Source organism: Rana temporaria, chromosome 3 (assembly GCF_905171775.1).
Source record: "Rana temporaria chromosome 3, aRanTem1.1, whole genome shotgun sequence".
NCBI lineage: Eukaryota > Metazoa > Chordata > Amphibia > Anura > Ranidae > Rana > Rana temporaria.
In genome coordinates, this window is record NC_053491.1 from 253,963,313 (window position 1) to 253,978,544 (window position 15,232).

General features: G+C 41.2%; 1 protein-coding gene across 2 annotated transcripts in view; it reads left to right on the top strand.

Annotated features, from left to right (window-relative positions):
• LARS1 (leucyl-tRNA synthetase 1) overlaps positions 1-15,232 on the top strand; it is a 75,811-nt gene that overhangs the window by 14,197 nt on the left and 46,382 nt on the right. The window contains exons 6-14 of one of the 2 annotated variants that reach the window (XM_040344584.1): positions 3,147-3,308; positions 4,471-4,583; positions 5,796-5,859; positions 7,329-7,396; positions 9,299-9,524; positions 11,584-11,671; positions 11,777-11,853; positions 12,180-12,233; positions 15,065-15,205. In XM_040344584.1, coding sequence (XP_040200518.1) covers positions 3,147-3,308; positions 4,471-4,583; positions 5,796-5,859; positions 7,329-7,396; positions 9,299-9,524; positions 11,584-11,671; positions 11,777-11,853; positions 12,180-12,233; positions 15,065-15,205 — 993 coding nt within the window. Of the gene's footprint in view, positions 1-3,144; positions 3,309-4,470; positions 4,584-5,795; positions 5,860-7,328; positions 7,397-9,298; positions 9,525-11,583; positions 11,672-11,776; positions 11,854-12,179; positions 12,234-15,064; positions 15,206-15,232 lie in introns of both variants that reach the window. The other variant, XM_040344585.1, reaches the window with a different exon arrangement.

Here is a 15,232-nt window from a genome sequence, read left to right on the forward strand (position 1 = left end):
GAATTCTTCTTTTGAAGTGATTGTAAAGTCTCTTATTTAAAAATAAAAATGTTATACTTGCCTGCTCTGTGCAGTTGGTTTTGCATAGAGCAGCTGCTGGATCCTCTTCTCAAGTCCCTCTTTACTTTTTGTAGCCCCTCCCTCCTGTCGAGTGCCCCCACAGCCAGCAGCTTGCTATGGGGGCACCCAAGCTAAACTGCAGCTTTGTGTGTCCATTCAGACACGGAGCTGCTGTTCGGCCCTGCCCCCTCTCTCCTGATTGGCTCACTGATTTTGACAGCTATGGGAGCATATGGCGCTGCTGCTGTGTCTCAGCCAATCAGGTAGGAGAGTTTCCGAAGGCTGAGGGACTCGGGGATATCGTTCAACAGACAGGGGCCTCAGGTAAGTATTAGGGAGTTGCTGGGGAGGCTGCTACACACAGAAGGCTTTTTATCTTAATGCATAGAATCCCTTTAGGCTTCATGTACACGGACGTTTTTACAACCCCTCCTGAACGATTTAACTTGACAGATAGTAACCCATGTTTAAAACGTCAGTTTTGCAGTGTTAACATGCCGCATTTAGCGGCATTTTGCCACGTTTGTGTTTAGAAGCTTTTAAAAAAATATATTTTTTTAAATGGCCAAAAACGGGTTACCGCGTTTAGCCGCTGAACTGATTTTTGTTGCCTTCAGAAAAAGGCCTATAAACGCAACTGCCTAAAAACGACAGTAAACGAACCGGTGTACATGTACACATAAGATAACATTAAATGTTGAAAAAAGCGTCCAACTGCCTCTGAACGTCCGTTTAGCAGCAGCAGTGTACATGAGGCCTAAAGCTCACCAACACGCCTTACAATCTTCTTTAGATCCACCAACAACTAACGTATTTTTCGCACCAAAAGACGCACCTAGATTTTAGAGGAGGAAAATATGGAAAAAAAAATACTCAACCAAATGGTGGACTAAAATATTTAATAAATTGTAACAGAATAATATTTCTACACTGACAACCAATGTAAGGGGGCATCCTACACTGATCCCCAATGTAACTGGGATATTTACGTGACCTCAACACAACAGGCGTATTTGCATATTGAGACATTTACACTGACCAGTGATGTAAATGGTGTATTTACAGTAACCCCCCATCTCTCTACTAATCTCTGCATTCTCATCTCCTTCTCAGTACAACATTGCCCCTCTAACTCATCTGCTAACCTCTATCCCTCAAACCCCTACTCTGCTAATCTCTACAATCCAACCCCTCCTTCCCATTCAACTCTGCACGCCTCTGCTCACCTCCTCTGCACCTCAAACCCCCCTCTTTGATGCCCCCTGTATTCGCCTGTATGCTGTTCACACCTTCTAGGTGATCGGCATGCAGAGGTGTGACCGTAATTTGCATATGAATCGTGGCAGCTGGCCTCATAAACGTATCAATGCCCGCACGATTTACATACCAATGCCGATCCTGTGGGGGTTAAATAAAGAACAATACCCTTTTGTTTCTCACCCTGTAGCAGCTGAAGGCAGGGGGGAAACAGGATTTAGCTGCATAGGGCATCGTTCTGCCGCCGAAACGATCCCCTTTCAGTGGCTCTCCTGGTCAGTATTCGCTCCATAAGACACACACATTTCCCCCCCGTTTTTTTGGGGGGGGGGGAAAGTGCGTCTTATGCAGCGAAAAATACGGTATGTGGTTCAAGGGCATGTCTGATTGGGTATTTTAGGCGCGTAAACGATGTACACTCAGATTGTAGTGCGTACTATGGAAAAAAGCTGGTTTCAGAATGCAAATTTTTATACTCGACAGTATTGTAGAGCGTTATAAGTCCTCAACCAGCCAGCCAGTAGAGCAACTGCTGCTTGCAATCAAAGATCATAGTACAGAACCCTTATATTCCTCTTTTAATTATGTCAGGAAGAGTTCATTGGTGCTTCCCGACAATCCATTCTTTTTTTAGTTTCCATGTGGAAAGCCTCTTTAAACAATATGAATATCTCCATTTTATATTGATCTGTGAGAAAGTCCTTTGTTTCACTAAAATCACTTAAAGGGTCACTAAAGGATTTTTTTTTTTTTTAGCTAAATAGCTTCCTTTACCTTACTGCAGTCCTGGTTTCATCTCCTCATTGTTCGTTTTTGCTTTGATGTTGCTGTAATTCTGCTCTGTTCTGGACACTTCCTGGTTGTCTGTTTCCTGATCACCACAGTACTGGGAGATTTCTCACTGTGGTGATTAATCAAGGAGGTGTGTCTAAAACCCCTCAGCACCAATCCAGTTTTGTTTTGCAAAACCTTCACTGCTCTCTATTGGCTCTCTGGCTCTGTACATCAGAGAACCAGGAAACAACAGCAAAAAACGAAAGTAAACTGCAGGTACATTATATGATTGGTTTTTATCTATTTTTAATCATTTTTAAAAGGAATCAGTTAACTTTTATGTCTCTATACCCTGTAAACAGTCATTTCAGCAAAAACATTTTTTTCCTTTAGTGACCCTTTTAAGTCTCTGTTCACACTTGTGAGACTTCTCATGCGACTTTGGATGTGTCAGCTCATTGTTTTCAATGGCACCCATTTGGGTCTGTGCAACTTTAAAACGATCCCTCCACTACTTTGATGTGACTTGAGTGCTAGAGAGTGTAATTGGGCCTCTTGCACACTGCAGCTTGAAAAAGCTCTGTATAGATTTTTTTACCATTAACTGTAATGTGCCTATGCACACAGGCGCATAAACGAGAACCGTGCATTCTTCAGTAAAAAAATAAAATAAAAAAATTTGCATTTTTGGTCAGTAATCTACACCTCATGCGTGCAAATGTGTGCACATATCCATTTACATATTGTGTGGAACAAAAACGTGAGAATACGTTTTCGTGCACGAAAATTGTGCGAACAAATATGTGCAAAAATGCATGAAAAAAAAATCTGAAAAAGTAGATGATCGAACAGGAGTATTGTGTGCAAGAGGCCTTAAAGTCGCACTGGAAATTGTGCGGCTTTGAAGTCGTGAACAGAGCCTAAAAACAAATCGCATCTTCTGCTAGAGATCTTGGATGGCAACAGACTGTTTTATAACTTTTTTTTTTTTTTATACCTAAAATTTTTTAATGACTAAATGTATGTTGTTTTTATTTGTTGTTCCTGTTTAACAGAGTAAAGCAGCGGCAAAGACTGGATCATCAAAATATCAGTGGGGAATTATGAAATCCTTAGGACTCACAGATGAAGAGATCGTACATTTTTCTGAAGCTGAACATTGGCTTGGCTATTTCCCTCCTCTAGCAATAGAAGATCTAAAAAGTATGGGGTTAAAGGTAATGATTACAGTAGAGCGCTATGTAAGGGTACCCAAAGACGTGAGATTACTGCTTTCGGTAATGTCCATTTCTGGCCAATCATTGTAAGGTAAAACCTTAACTGGGCAGATCAGAAAGCTTTGAATGAGAACATTCAGCCAGAGTATTCCTGTTTGTGGATCCACCTGGCAATGTTGATGCCTGAGTTTGGTTGGATGATTTGGGCACTTCTGACTGCCCGTATAGAGGTGGCTATTTGAAAATAACCCTAAAATTGGTAGACTGATCATAGGACTACACTACTGGCATATAGCAGTGCCTGCATTGTAATCATGTGACCAGTTCACAGATGTTCGTGGACTGATATACAGTATGTGCATCAACCTATCTTGTTGTACAGAATCCGTCATTATCTCAGATGCAACAAAAGGTCCAAGAATTGACATTTATTGTTATCATTAGGACTTTGTGGTCAAAATCTGATTTGGTTTTTCTCCTATTTTGCTTGTTGGATAAAAAAAAAATCTAAAAGCTAAAGCCCACTGTCAGCTGCCATCAGAGCTTGTCTAGGCTCTGCAGTGATCCGATAATTATGTCAGGATCCACCCAGATGCCTAACCAGCAGCTGGCTCAGCCTCTCGGTACACACCTGAGTGCCTAAGCCAGCTGCCGCCCGCCCCCTCTACAGCCTGATGCTCCAGTGAGTGCTGGAGGGGCAGAGGAGAGAGCTTCTGATTCAGTCGCCATTCTCTGCTCAGTGAAGACCCAGAACTGGGCATTCAGTGGTCATGTGATCGCTTGGTGTTTGAGAAAGTTGCAGTAAAGGTTATTATACAGATGCTGCAGCCATAAAGGTGTGTGTGTGTGTTTTTTTTTCTTTTTTATGTCTTGCCCCTTTATTTTATTTGATTAGCTGATGTTCTTGCACTTTAAAAGGATGCAAATAAGCGATAGAGTAAAAATCTGACTGTAGTGTATTGACATGTTTGGGTGCAAAGAATGAATCCATCTACTGAAATCTTTACCTCACCTGAAATGTAATAAATTATGCGTATAACATTTAGCAGACTTAAACCTTAATTTTTTTTCTTTTTTTTTATCAATTGCACAATAATTGCCTGTGGTTAATGTCTCTTGAGAACTGCAGTTGCATCTGAAATATAACTTGTCTTTTTTATAGGTGGATTGGCGTCGTTCTTTTATCACCACCGATGTAAACCCTTATTATGACTCCTTTGTAAGATGGCAATATGTAACCCTACGGGAAAGGAACAAAATCAAATTTGGAAAAAGGTGTGTTTTTTTTCTTTCCCCTTCATTTAGCGACGCAGCAGTACAGAGGAGCAAGTATAAGCCATACATCCCTATTGTTTGCGGAGAGAAAAGATTTTCCTCCTATGAAGAGTCCTGTGTTTTTTATGCACAGATGTGTGTGTGTGTGTGTGTGTGTGTGTGTGTTTGTTTTTTTTGTTTTTTTTTAGTAGATTCAGCCTGTATATTAATAATTTTATTTTTTCACCTAAAAGTTAATATATTCGGACACATTTACAGTGTTGGCAGAAACAGTTTTGACGTGTTTCACACACAGTGGTACTTGATTATAAGGCTATGCTGGTGACATTTACAATATTAAAATCCATGTGAACCCATCAAGAAACACTTACAATTAATTAAGAGCTGCACCAGGAACACTAAGGCTATTTCTGCTGCCAGTTGTATTTGGGCCTCATGCCATCACTCTTATCTCTCTGACGATTTGTTTTGATGGTATATTTAGCTGTGGCTAAGGCAAGGCTTTGTAGTAGGTTTTGGTGTATAGGATCCCTGACGCTAGCAGCTTTTCTTTTGACTGGAAGTTTGGAGGTAGAAGCTTAGTATTTATTTTGACTAGAACAGCCATTCTCAACCAGGGTTCTGTGGAACCCTAGAGTTCCTCCAAAGGTTGCTAGGGGTTCCTTGAGATGTGATTGATTGTCCTTCCATAGTTTTAGGGCCCCCTTGGGAAAAGTCATTAGCAGGACACCAATGATTCTATCTATCTATCTATCTATCTATCTATCTATCTATCTATCTATCTATCTATCTATCATATATATATATATATATATATATATATATATATATATATATATATATATATATATATATATATATATATATATATATATATATATATATATATATATATATCTCTATTTATAAAAATCAAGCTGCCTGTAAACACGGCATTCTGACCACCACTGTAGGAGTTTCATTCTTCTTATTGACCATCAATATAGAGGGCATTATCCCATTGATCTCCTGATTAACTGGTTTAGGTAAGGGATCCCAGGGACCTGAATATTATTTTAGTGGTTCCTCTGGAGTAAAAAGGTTGAGAGACTGGGTTAGAAGTTCAGGTTTTGCGGTTGTCCAGTTACAGGTGTAGTAAACCAGAGGTTATTTGTGGGACTTCAGGTCATTTTAAACTATACTATTTATAACCAATACTTTTCTTTGCCTCAGGTACACCATCTATTCACCAAGAGATGGCCAACCATGCATGGATCATGATAGACAGACTGGAGAGGTTGGTATTGTGTAAAATAGTTTTTCAGTCATTATTTTGCAAAAAAATAATTGATTTTCCTAAAATTTATTGTGCAGTACTGGTTTAGTTTAGGCAGACGGTTCTGGTCTTTGGTCATAAAACAGACTGAATATATTATACAGCTAATATCTCCTTTAAAGAGCATGTGCTGTGCTAGTCTTCTAGTCGACATCCTATTCCCTATTTTCCTAAACATTGAAACTGACTCAGAGCTAATTAAAAACACAACAGAAAGGATTTCCAACTGTGTCTTTAAGGCCCCTTTCACACTGGGGCGGGAGCTGCGTCAGCGGTTTTTAGCGGTGCTTTACCGCCAATTTTGCAGCGCTTTTCCGCCGCTAGCAGGGCTAAAGGGTTAAAAACCGCCGCAAAGCACCTCTGCAGAGGCGCATTACCGGCGGTATAACCGCGGTGCCCCATTGATTTCAATGGGCAGGAGGCGGTACACACACCGCTCCAAAGATGCGGCTAGCAGGACTTTTTTTATTGTCCTGCTAGCACACTGCTCCAGTGTGACAGCACCCTCGGGGCTTTCACACTGGAGACACAGCAGAGGCTGTTTCGGGTTGGTTTGCAGCGCCTGCAAACCACTCCAGTGTGAAAGGGGTCTAACTGTAGATCGGCTGTTTTTTTTTTTTTTTTTTTTTCAATATCCTTCTTGCAGCTTTCCTAAGACAAGATGGAGTTCAGTTTCTAATGATGGTGAAAATGTAAATCCATCCTAAACTTTGTTTTTATGTTTTTAATAGAATTAGGAAGGGTCAAATTTGTATAGCTGTCATTTGTTACATTTGGAGAATTTTTCATTCACATTCTGTCAAGGTGACCACTTTCCTTAGAACAGGAAATAAAAGGGATTCTCCCCAACAGAAAAGCAAACAATAAAAGCCTGACAGAGGTTTTAAACCTTTGCCAATCACAAAAAGTTTTTGCTGAAGTTCCATTTAAGGAAAACATCCTTCCCATATTATGAACAATTGCTAGGTTAGCCCACACAAACATAAGTAGAGACAAGACATAACTTTAACGTATTTTAGGTTGACTGATCCTGAATTATTGCAATGTATTCATTCACTGCTCTAATTATACGCATAAAAGAGGTATTGAAGAGTTGATTGGGCCATCCTTCTTTTTTTTTTTTTTTTCTTTGTTATTAAGGCAGTTTGTACTCTGGGCTAACCCCATTGAACCCTTGGGACATAACTCCCCACTATGTGACGCTAAGCTGTAGGTGCATTCTTATGCTGGAGTGCATTATTAGGTGGTTACAACCAATACATTTGTGGGAGAATGTAATTATTATTTTTTTTTGATCCCTGAAAACATTGCATGAAATAGACATAGCAAATGCAAGTGATTCATGCCAGTTCTTTGTAGATAGTAAAAAATGTAATCTCTCATTCTCATTTAGCTGTGGTCAAATTTTTGTTCTTTTTTTTTTTTTTTAGGGTGTTGGTCCCCAAGAATATACTCTTATTAAAATGAAGGTCCTTGACCCTTATCCAGCAAAGCTGAGGTAGGTCGGATTATTATATTACTGCATAAGTGGCCTAGGTTTTTAAGGGAATGATAGATTGTGGCTTTAGGATCCACTTCCAGAGCTCTTTTCACATTTGTTTGGACAGACTTGGCATACTAGGACAGCATGAAACACATTGAGGCAGAGGTATGGCTAGAATTTTCCCATATTATTGAACATTTTTTTTTTTTTTTTTTTTTACATTGAGAACTCAGAAATTGCGGCAGAAATGTAACTTTTTAGATAAAAATACTCCTATAATACTGATGCTTAGTGTAGTCTACTAAGGGTATGCTGTAAACGAAGGGTCGTTTTGTATATGTGCAGCATTGTTTTCTTGAGTAAGTCCCAGCATACCATGGCCCTCTGAAGCCACAGTGTATTACTTTTTGTATTTTGTGCATGCTGGGCCCACATGCATCTGCCGATCTCACACATGCACGGTGCAGCATAATAGCTCATAGGTCGGGTTTGCCTCTTGCCTTCTGGGATTGATGACCCACATCCCCCAGGAGACATTGCAAAGCCAGAAATGACGTGCAGGGCCAGGGGCCGTGGCCACTAAGGAGGAATTGGGGAAAAAAAAGATAAATGAAAATGCTGAATTACAGTAAGTAATCCCCCCCCCCCCCCAAAAAAAAAGCCAATTAGTTTTAAGGTTACATATTAGTGTTGGATGGAGTGTAAAATGCGGGTGGAACTCCGCTTTAATGATTACAGAACTTAAAGTGATTTTTAAGGTAAAATGCAAAAACAAAAAAAATGTCTATACATGCATGCTCCGTGGAATTGCACAGAGCGGCCACGTACCTCCTCTAATCGGGTCCCCCACCGGTGCTCCTGGCCCCTCTATCCAGTGCCCCCATGGGATGTGGCTTCCACCAAGGACTTGCCTCATCCCCCGCTCCCTCGTCACTGACTTTGATTGACAGCACTGGGATTCAATGGCTCCCGGTGCCCCAGCAAAGCCAACGAGACCCAGAAGTGAGGGCAGAGAAGAGCTGTAGACATGCATGGCACGGGATCGAATGAGGGCTCAGGTAAGTAAAAAGGGGGGGGGGGGATAATGACACCTAAACATGTTTTACCTTGAGACAAGGAATGCATTAAGGTAACAAATGTTTAGGCTTTGCAACCACTTTAAAGTGGTTCTCTACTTTTGGACAGAAAACACAATATACTACTGCTTGGGGGATGGAGGTCTACCTGTTATCCCTGCCAATCAGCCATTTTAACACTCGAGAAGCTCTGAGGCGTCCACCCTTCAATGTTTCTGGGCTTTCTTCCATGTAATGCAGACAGATCAATCTGCTGATAGCCTTTATCTGGGCAGCACAGCCTAGTGGAACGAATGGGTTTCTGTGTTGTGTTGCAATGAACAGCAACAAGAAAACTACCACCAGCAAATCAGCAGGGGTTATAAATGAGGAAAATGGTTTCTTATTTAGGCTTTAGTAGATAGAGAGTTAACCCACATGACAGGTTCTAATCTCTTTGATGCTCTCTAGGTGATATCTATGTGCTTGAGTTCCTCGCTCTGAATACCTCTTATTGTCCATTATGAGGTTTCCCCACCTTACCTGTTGTTGAAATATTAATTTTATGTGATGTAGCAGAGAATGCAACAGTAGTAGCTGAAATACTTAGTTTGGCAGAAACTCCCCATACTTCCCAGCTGCATATGAATAGGGTCAGACATTATGGCAGGCAGGTTTGGCGGTTGGGAGTATGCAAAACATGTAAGAAGCCTGGGCCTGACTCAGAATGCTAAACTCCACCTGTAAATAAAATTGTGTTTAGATGGATTTGCCATATAAAGAATCTGTTGTGTTTTGTATTGTACTGTGATGTGTGTGTAATATATATATAATTACAGTAAATCTCTCTTATTTTTTCTAGTGGGTTGAAAGGAAAGAATGTTTACCTAGTAGCTGCTACAATGCGCCCAGAAACCATGTTTGGACAGACAAACTGTTGGCTGCGGCCCGACATGCCCTACATTGCATTTGAGACTGCCACCGGTGATGTATTTGTGTGCACTCAGAGGGCAGCAAGGAACATGTCTTATCAGGGTTTTACCAAAGACAATGGGGTTGTTCCAGTGGTCAAAGAGCTCATGGGAGAGGTCAGTGCAAAAGTTAAAAAGATGGAAATCTTATTTTTTTTCCTTGACTAACTTCTACCTACACTTACACTTCTTTATTCGAGATCCTTTTTCTTATTTTTATGAAATCTGAAAAAAATATCCTTTTCAAACGTGTGTGTTTTGACCTTTGGTGTTATTTTCCAACCTTTCTCTTTTGCCTCAGTCTCCTCTTTGCATAGTGGGGTTAATTTACTAAAACTGGAGCGGCAAGATCTGGTGCAGCTCTGCATTGAAAGCAATCTTTTTATTTTTTTTGTCAAAGCTTGAAGTGGTTGTAAAGCAAATTCTATCTAACTCGGCAAAGCAGCAGAACTCATCTGCTCACAGTCTGGCTGGGAAAAGAGCAGCCCGTCATCTGTAATCCTCCCCACTTTGCTACAGTAAAAAAATCCGACACCTGCAAAAAAAAAAAAATGTGTCACCACGCCTCCTCTCCTGTGATTGACAGACTTAATAAGGAGAACATGAGTGAAGGGAGCGAGTCTCCCGCGGCCTGACTGAGGTGTACGTTTAATAAACCGTGATAAGCCGAGATCATGATGATCACGGCTTATCTCGGAGCATTGCCGGTTTATTAAACTGAGATAAGGAGAAAAGAACATGTTCTTCACTTCTCATCACAGCACAGTTTTGTCACAAACGGACAGCTTAATAAACTACGATCTGAAGATCTCACAACCCTTCCACTGATATATCTCCATTCCAGATTCACCAGCTCAGAGGTGGAGAATCTGGGAGAGAAGCTGGTGTGATAAGAGGAAGAAGGCTTATTTCTTCCTAATATCAGCACTAGTGGGTTAAAAATGAATATTAACCACAGAGTATGTATGTGTATGTATGTATGTATGTATGTGTGTATGTATATGTATGTATGTGTATATATATATGTATGTATGTGTGTGTGTATATATATATATATATATATATATATATATATATATATATATATATATATATATATACACACGTACACACACACACGTATGTATATACAATTGTGAGGGGTCTTGGCCAGCCGAAGGGTGATCGCGCCAGCCTGCCTTGAGCACAGTGTGGAGTGCTCTGTGCACACAAGACTAGCTGCTGTACGTGCTGTTAAGCCGCACTAGGGAGATTTCTGATGGCGTGTTACGGCTGGGAGGGGAGTTCAGTGATGTCACAACTCCACCTCACCTGCACCGGGCAGTGGACACGCCCACAGACCGAGAGTTATTCATTGGGCTGTAACAGGAAAAAACTACTAAATACTGAGGTACACATAATGCTCTTTTATTGTACAAACTGTAAAAAGAAGTGAGTCTTTTGATAATTGTTGCACAACCACTTTAATTGAACAAGCTGAAGTTGGAAACAAATTGGTTACTATGCAGAGCTGCACTCTACAGGTTTAGTAAATCAACCCCAATGTATTTCTGTACTAGTGACTTAGCTGACTACTTCACGCTTTCTTGATATTTTCTCTAAGCGACTCTACAATTGAAGTTTCAGGAGTTCTCCCTGTTACCTGCAGCTGCCTCTAATACTCAATTGACAGGATTCAGTGGCCTCCCTGTTACCTGCAGCTATCACTAATACTCCATTGACAAGATTCAGTGGCCTCCCTGTTACCTGCAGCTATCACTAATACTCCATTGACAAGATTCAGTGGCCTCCCTGTTACCTGCAGCTATCACTAATACTCCATTTACAAGATTCAGTGGCCTCCCTGTTGCCTATTGCTACACCTGAACTTCCTTCTTATAATGGTGGTACAGATAATTGTAGTACTGCCTTCTTCTGACTATACCTTCTGATAAAATAATGCTTTCAGCGTGAGTCAATGTGTTTTTCTCTGTGTGATTTAAGCACAAATTGAAAATCAAACTTTTCATTGGTAACTTTACTTTAAAAGTAGACTTTACGATGCATGGCAGGCTTGCAGTACCCTTCTCAGTATACCTTTTTGCACTAACTGAGCAGAAACCAATTTTTTTTTTAGTAGACCTCAAACTGAACCAATTGTAGGTGCTTCCTCTAATACCCTTTACTGTTCTTGCAGGACCTTCTAGGAGCTGCTTTGTCCGCTCCACAGACTTCTTACAAAGTTATCTATGCCCTTCCTATGCTTACCATCAAAGAAGACAAAGGTAAGGGTATTGCTCATCTATTTTAATAGATCCACTATGGAATAATTATCGAAGTAATTGATGCTTTCTGCGGTTATCTGAGACGAGGTTTGTGTTATCTTCCAGGCACTGGGGTGGTAACCAGCGTCCCTTCTGATTCTCCAGACGATATAGCAGCCTTAAGAGATCTGAAGAAGAAACCGGTTAGTTTCTAGTCATTTTATGTTCTTATGGTAACTTGTCAGATATCAAGTGAGCTCATTTACTGACACAAGGACTAATGGGTCTCCCTTAATGCTGGAGGAAGGGACTGGAAGGCAATGCCTTTAATATTCGAACTGATGTTTGATTTAATTTTCAGCAGGGATCTGATTGGGTGCCAAGGCTGTAATACATATTCATTCTTCTCCAGGCTAACATTTTAAATGAATGTGCAAATGCCATACAATTTTGCTGCAGGTGAAATCAAGGAATGCTTCAGTCTCATTGTTTACATGCATTTCTATTTCTTTCCTGTCCCTTTTTGCAGGCACTCAGAATGAAATATGGAATAAAGGATGAAATGGTATTACCCTTTGAGCCTGTGAGTATATAGTATTTAATTTGTCTATTTTTGTGTAATGGCTATACATACTAACAACAACTAATTTCTGCTACATTATTTTGGTGTTACACAAGAACATAACTATTATATAGGAAGAAAAAAATGCAAATATGCAGTTAAAGCGGAGTTCCACCCAAATATGGAAGTTCCGCTTTTCGGAACCCTCCCCCACCGGTGTCACATTTGACACCTTTCAGGGGGAGGGGGGAGCAGATACCTGTGTAATGCAGGCGTTTTGCTCCCCGAACCACCTGTGGGTATCTACACGCTCCCCCGCGCTGTCTTCTGGGAAACACACAGGTCCCAGAAGACAGCAGGGACCAGTGGCATTGTGCAGCGCGAGTCGCGCATGCGCAGTAGGGAACCAGGAAGTGATGCCGCAAGTCTTCATTTCCTGATTCCCTTACCGAAGACGGCGGCATCCAACAGCCGAGGGATCGATCGGCTTCGGGTGCCAACATTGCGGGTGCCCTGGACAGGTAAGTGTCCTTATTTTAAAAGTCAGCAGCTGCAGTATTTGTAGAAAAACAAAAAAACGGCGGACCTCCGCTTTAATATAACTAACAAACGTGGCAGGCTGACAAGAACTATTACTGATACATAAAAAAAAAATGCTACGGTAGTGTAAAGTAAACCTGTACCAGTCTATAATCAGTTGAACACAGAAATATTGCACAACAACTTTAGGGTACCTGCTTTTATTTTCTTAGCACTGACCCCATTGATCTGCTTACCAAGTCCCCAATGTAAAATACAAATATCCAGGCATGAGACACCGCTACATGCACATTTTATCTACATCATGCTGTACTCAATAACTGCTGTGGCTAAATTTGAGCATTGTTACATGGGGTAGAGGTCTGCTTTCAGGGCTAGTTCACACCAGATGCAGTTTTGTGTGCATTTTTTCTGCACTAAAAATGCATGCACAGTGTTTTCTATGTATTCCAATGGCTTTAGTTGGCTCTAGTTCACACCATGCAGTCAGTTTCCGTTGCAGAAACTGACCGGAAACTGACTGCATGGTGTGAACTAGAGCCATTGGAATACATGGAAAACACTGTGCATGCATTTTGTGCAGAAAAAAAGCACACAGAACTGAATGGAACGGCGTCTGGTGTGAACTGGCCCTCAGACTGTGTATTTGCATCAGAATTGTAAGGGTGCAGTAGTGGTAGGACAGGGAGGCAGGTTGACCTGAATGGTTTCAACCTATTGCCTACATTTGATGAATTATTTTCTTATAATTCTTTAACCATTTCCCACCCACCCTATAGTCAAACAATGGGCGGGGCGAGACATTTGTAATTCTGGGTTGACACCATATGATGTCCTCCTGGAACACGCTTCATGCAAGCCCCACAGGCCGTGCTGTGGCATGATCTGTAACCCGCTGTGTCCACTGGATACAGTGGATGACTGATCAGTGTACCGGCCGCTTCCGGTACCATGTAAGTGCTGTGGCCAGTCACCGCAAATCACATGACAATTGTTCACAATGAATGGCTTTGATTCATTGTGTACTATTGTATTGATCTCTGTGATTGGTCACATTGATCATATGGTACAGACAAGGCAATCACAGCCTATCGGTACTATGTGATTAGCTGTTGCCAATCGCAGCTAACCACAGTAGTAAACATGGAATGAATCCACTTCATTCAGTTAAAACGCATGTTTATAACCATGAAATTCATTGATATACAGTATATGCAATCACAATGTGTAAAAAAATTTTATAAAAATCTTGCTCTTTTTGTGTGAAAAATATGATACAAATTTCACATGGGCACAGTGCTGCATGACTGCTCAATTGTCATTCAAAGTGTGACAGCGCTAAAAATTTGCCTAGACAGGAAGGGAGTGAAAGTGCCCTGAATTGAAGTGGTTAAAATGCACCTTAAAGTGACACTAAAGCCCTGTACACACGATCGGTCCATCCGATGAGAACGGTCTGGTGGACCGTTTTCATCGGTTAACCGATGAAGCGGACTAATGGTCAGTCGCACCTACACCATAGGTTAAAAAAACGATCGTGTCAGAACGCGGTGACGTCAAACACAACGACGTGCAGGAAAAAAACTAAGTTTAATGCTTCCAAGCAAGAGTCAACTTGATTCTGAGCATGCGTGGATTTTTAACCAATGGACGTGCCTACAAACTATCGTTTTTTTTTTCTATTGGTTAGGTATCCATCGGTTAAATTTAAAACAAGATTTTTTTTTTTTTTAACCGATGGGACCCACACACGATCGGTTTGGTCCGATGAAAACGGTCCATCAGACCGTTCTCATTGGTTTGACCGATCGTGTGTACGCGGCATTAAGGTTCAAGTTTTTTTTTTTTTTTTTTTTTAAATAACAAACATGTCATACTTGCCTCCACTGTGCAGTTAGTTTTGCACAGAGTGACCCCGAACATCCTCTTCTGGGTTCCCACGGTGGCTCTCTCAGCTCCTCCCCACAATGAATAACCCCCTCTGGAAAGTTCTCTCCCGAGGGGGTTACCTTGCGGGCGCGCTCCTGTGTCCTCCTGTGACTCTGCGTCGCCCCCGGCTGCTGCATCATTAGATTTGATTGACAGCCGCGGGAACCAATGGCTGCGCTGCTATCAATCAATCAATCCATTTAAGAGCTGAGAAGACCTGAGAGATAGCAATGCGGGATCGCGCCCACTGAAATTCGGGGTTAGGTAAGTAAAGGGGGGGCGGACACTGCAAGGTGTATTTTCACCTTGATGCATTAAGGTGAAAAAACGTGAAGGTTTACAACCCCTTTAAGCTAGTATGTTGATGATTATTCTCATTCTAGGTGCCAATCATCGAGATCCCTGGCTATGGAAACCTGTCTGCACCTCAGGTCTGTGATGAACTGAAAATCCAAAGCCAGAATGACCGGGAAAAACTGACTGAAGCCAAAGAGAGAGTCTATCTGAAAGGATTCTATGAAGGTGTATGTATACTTACAGGATGTAATTCT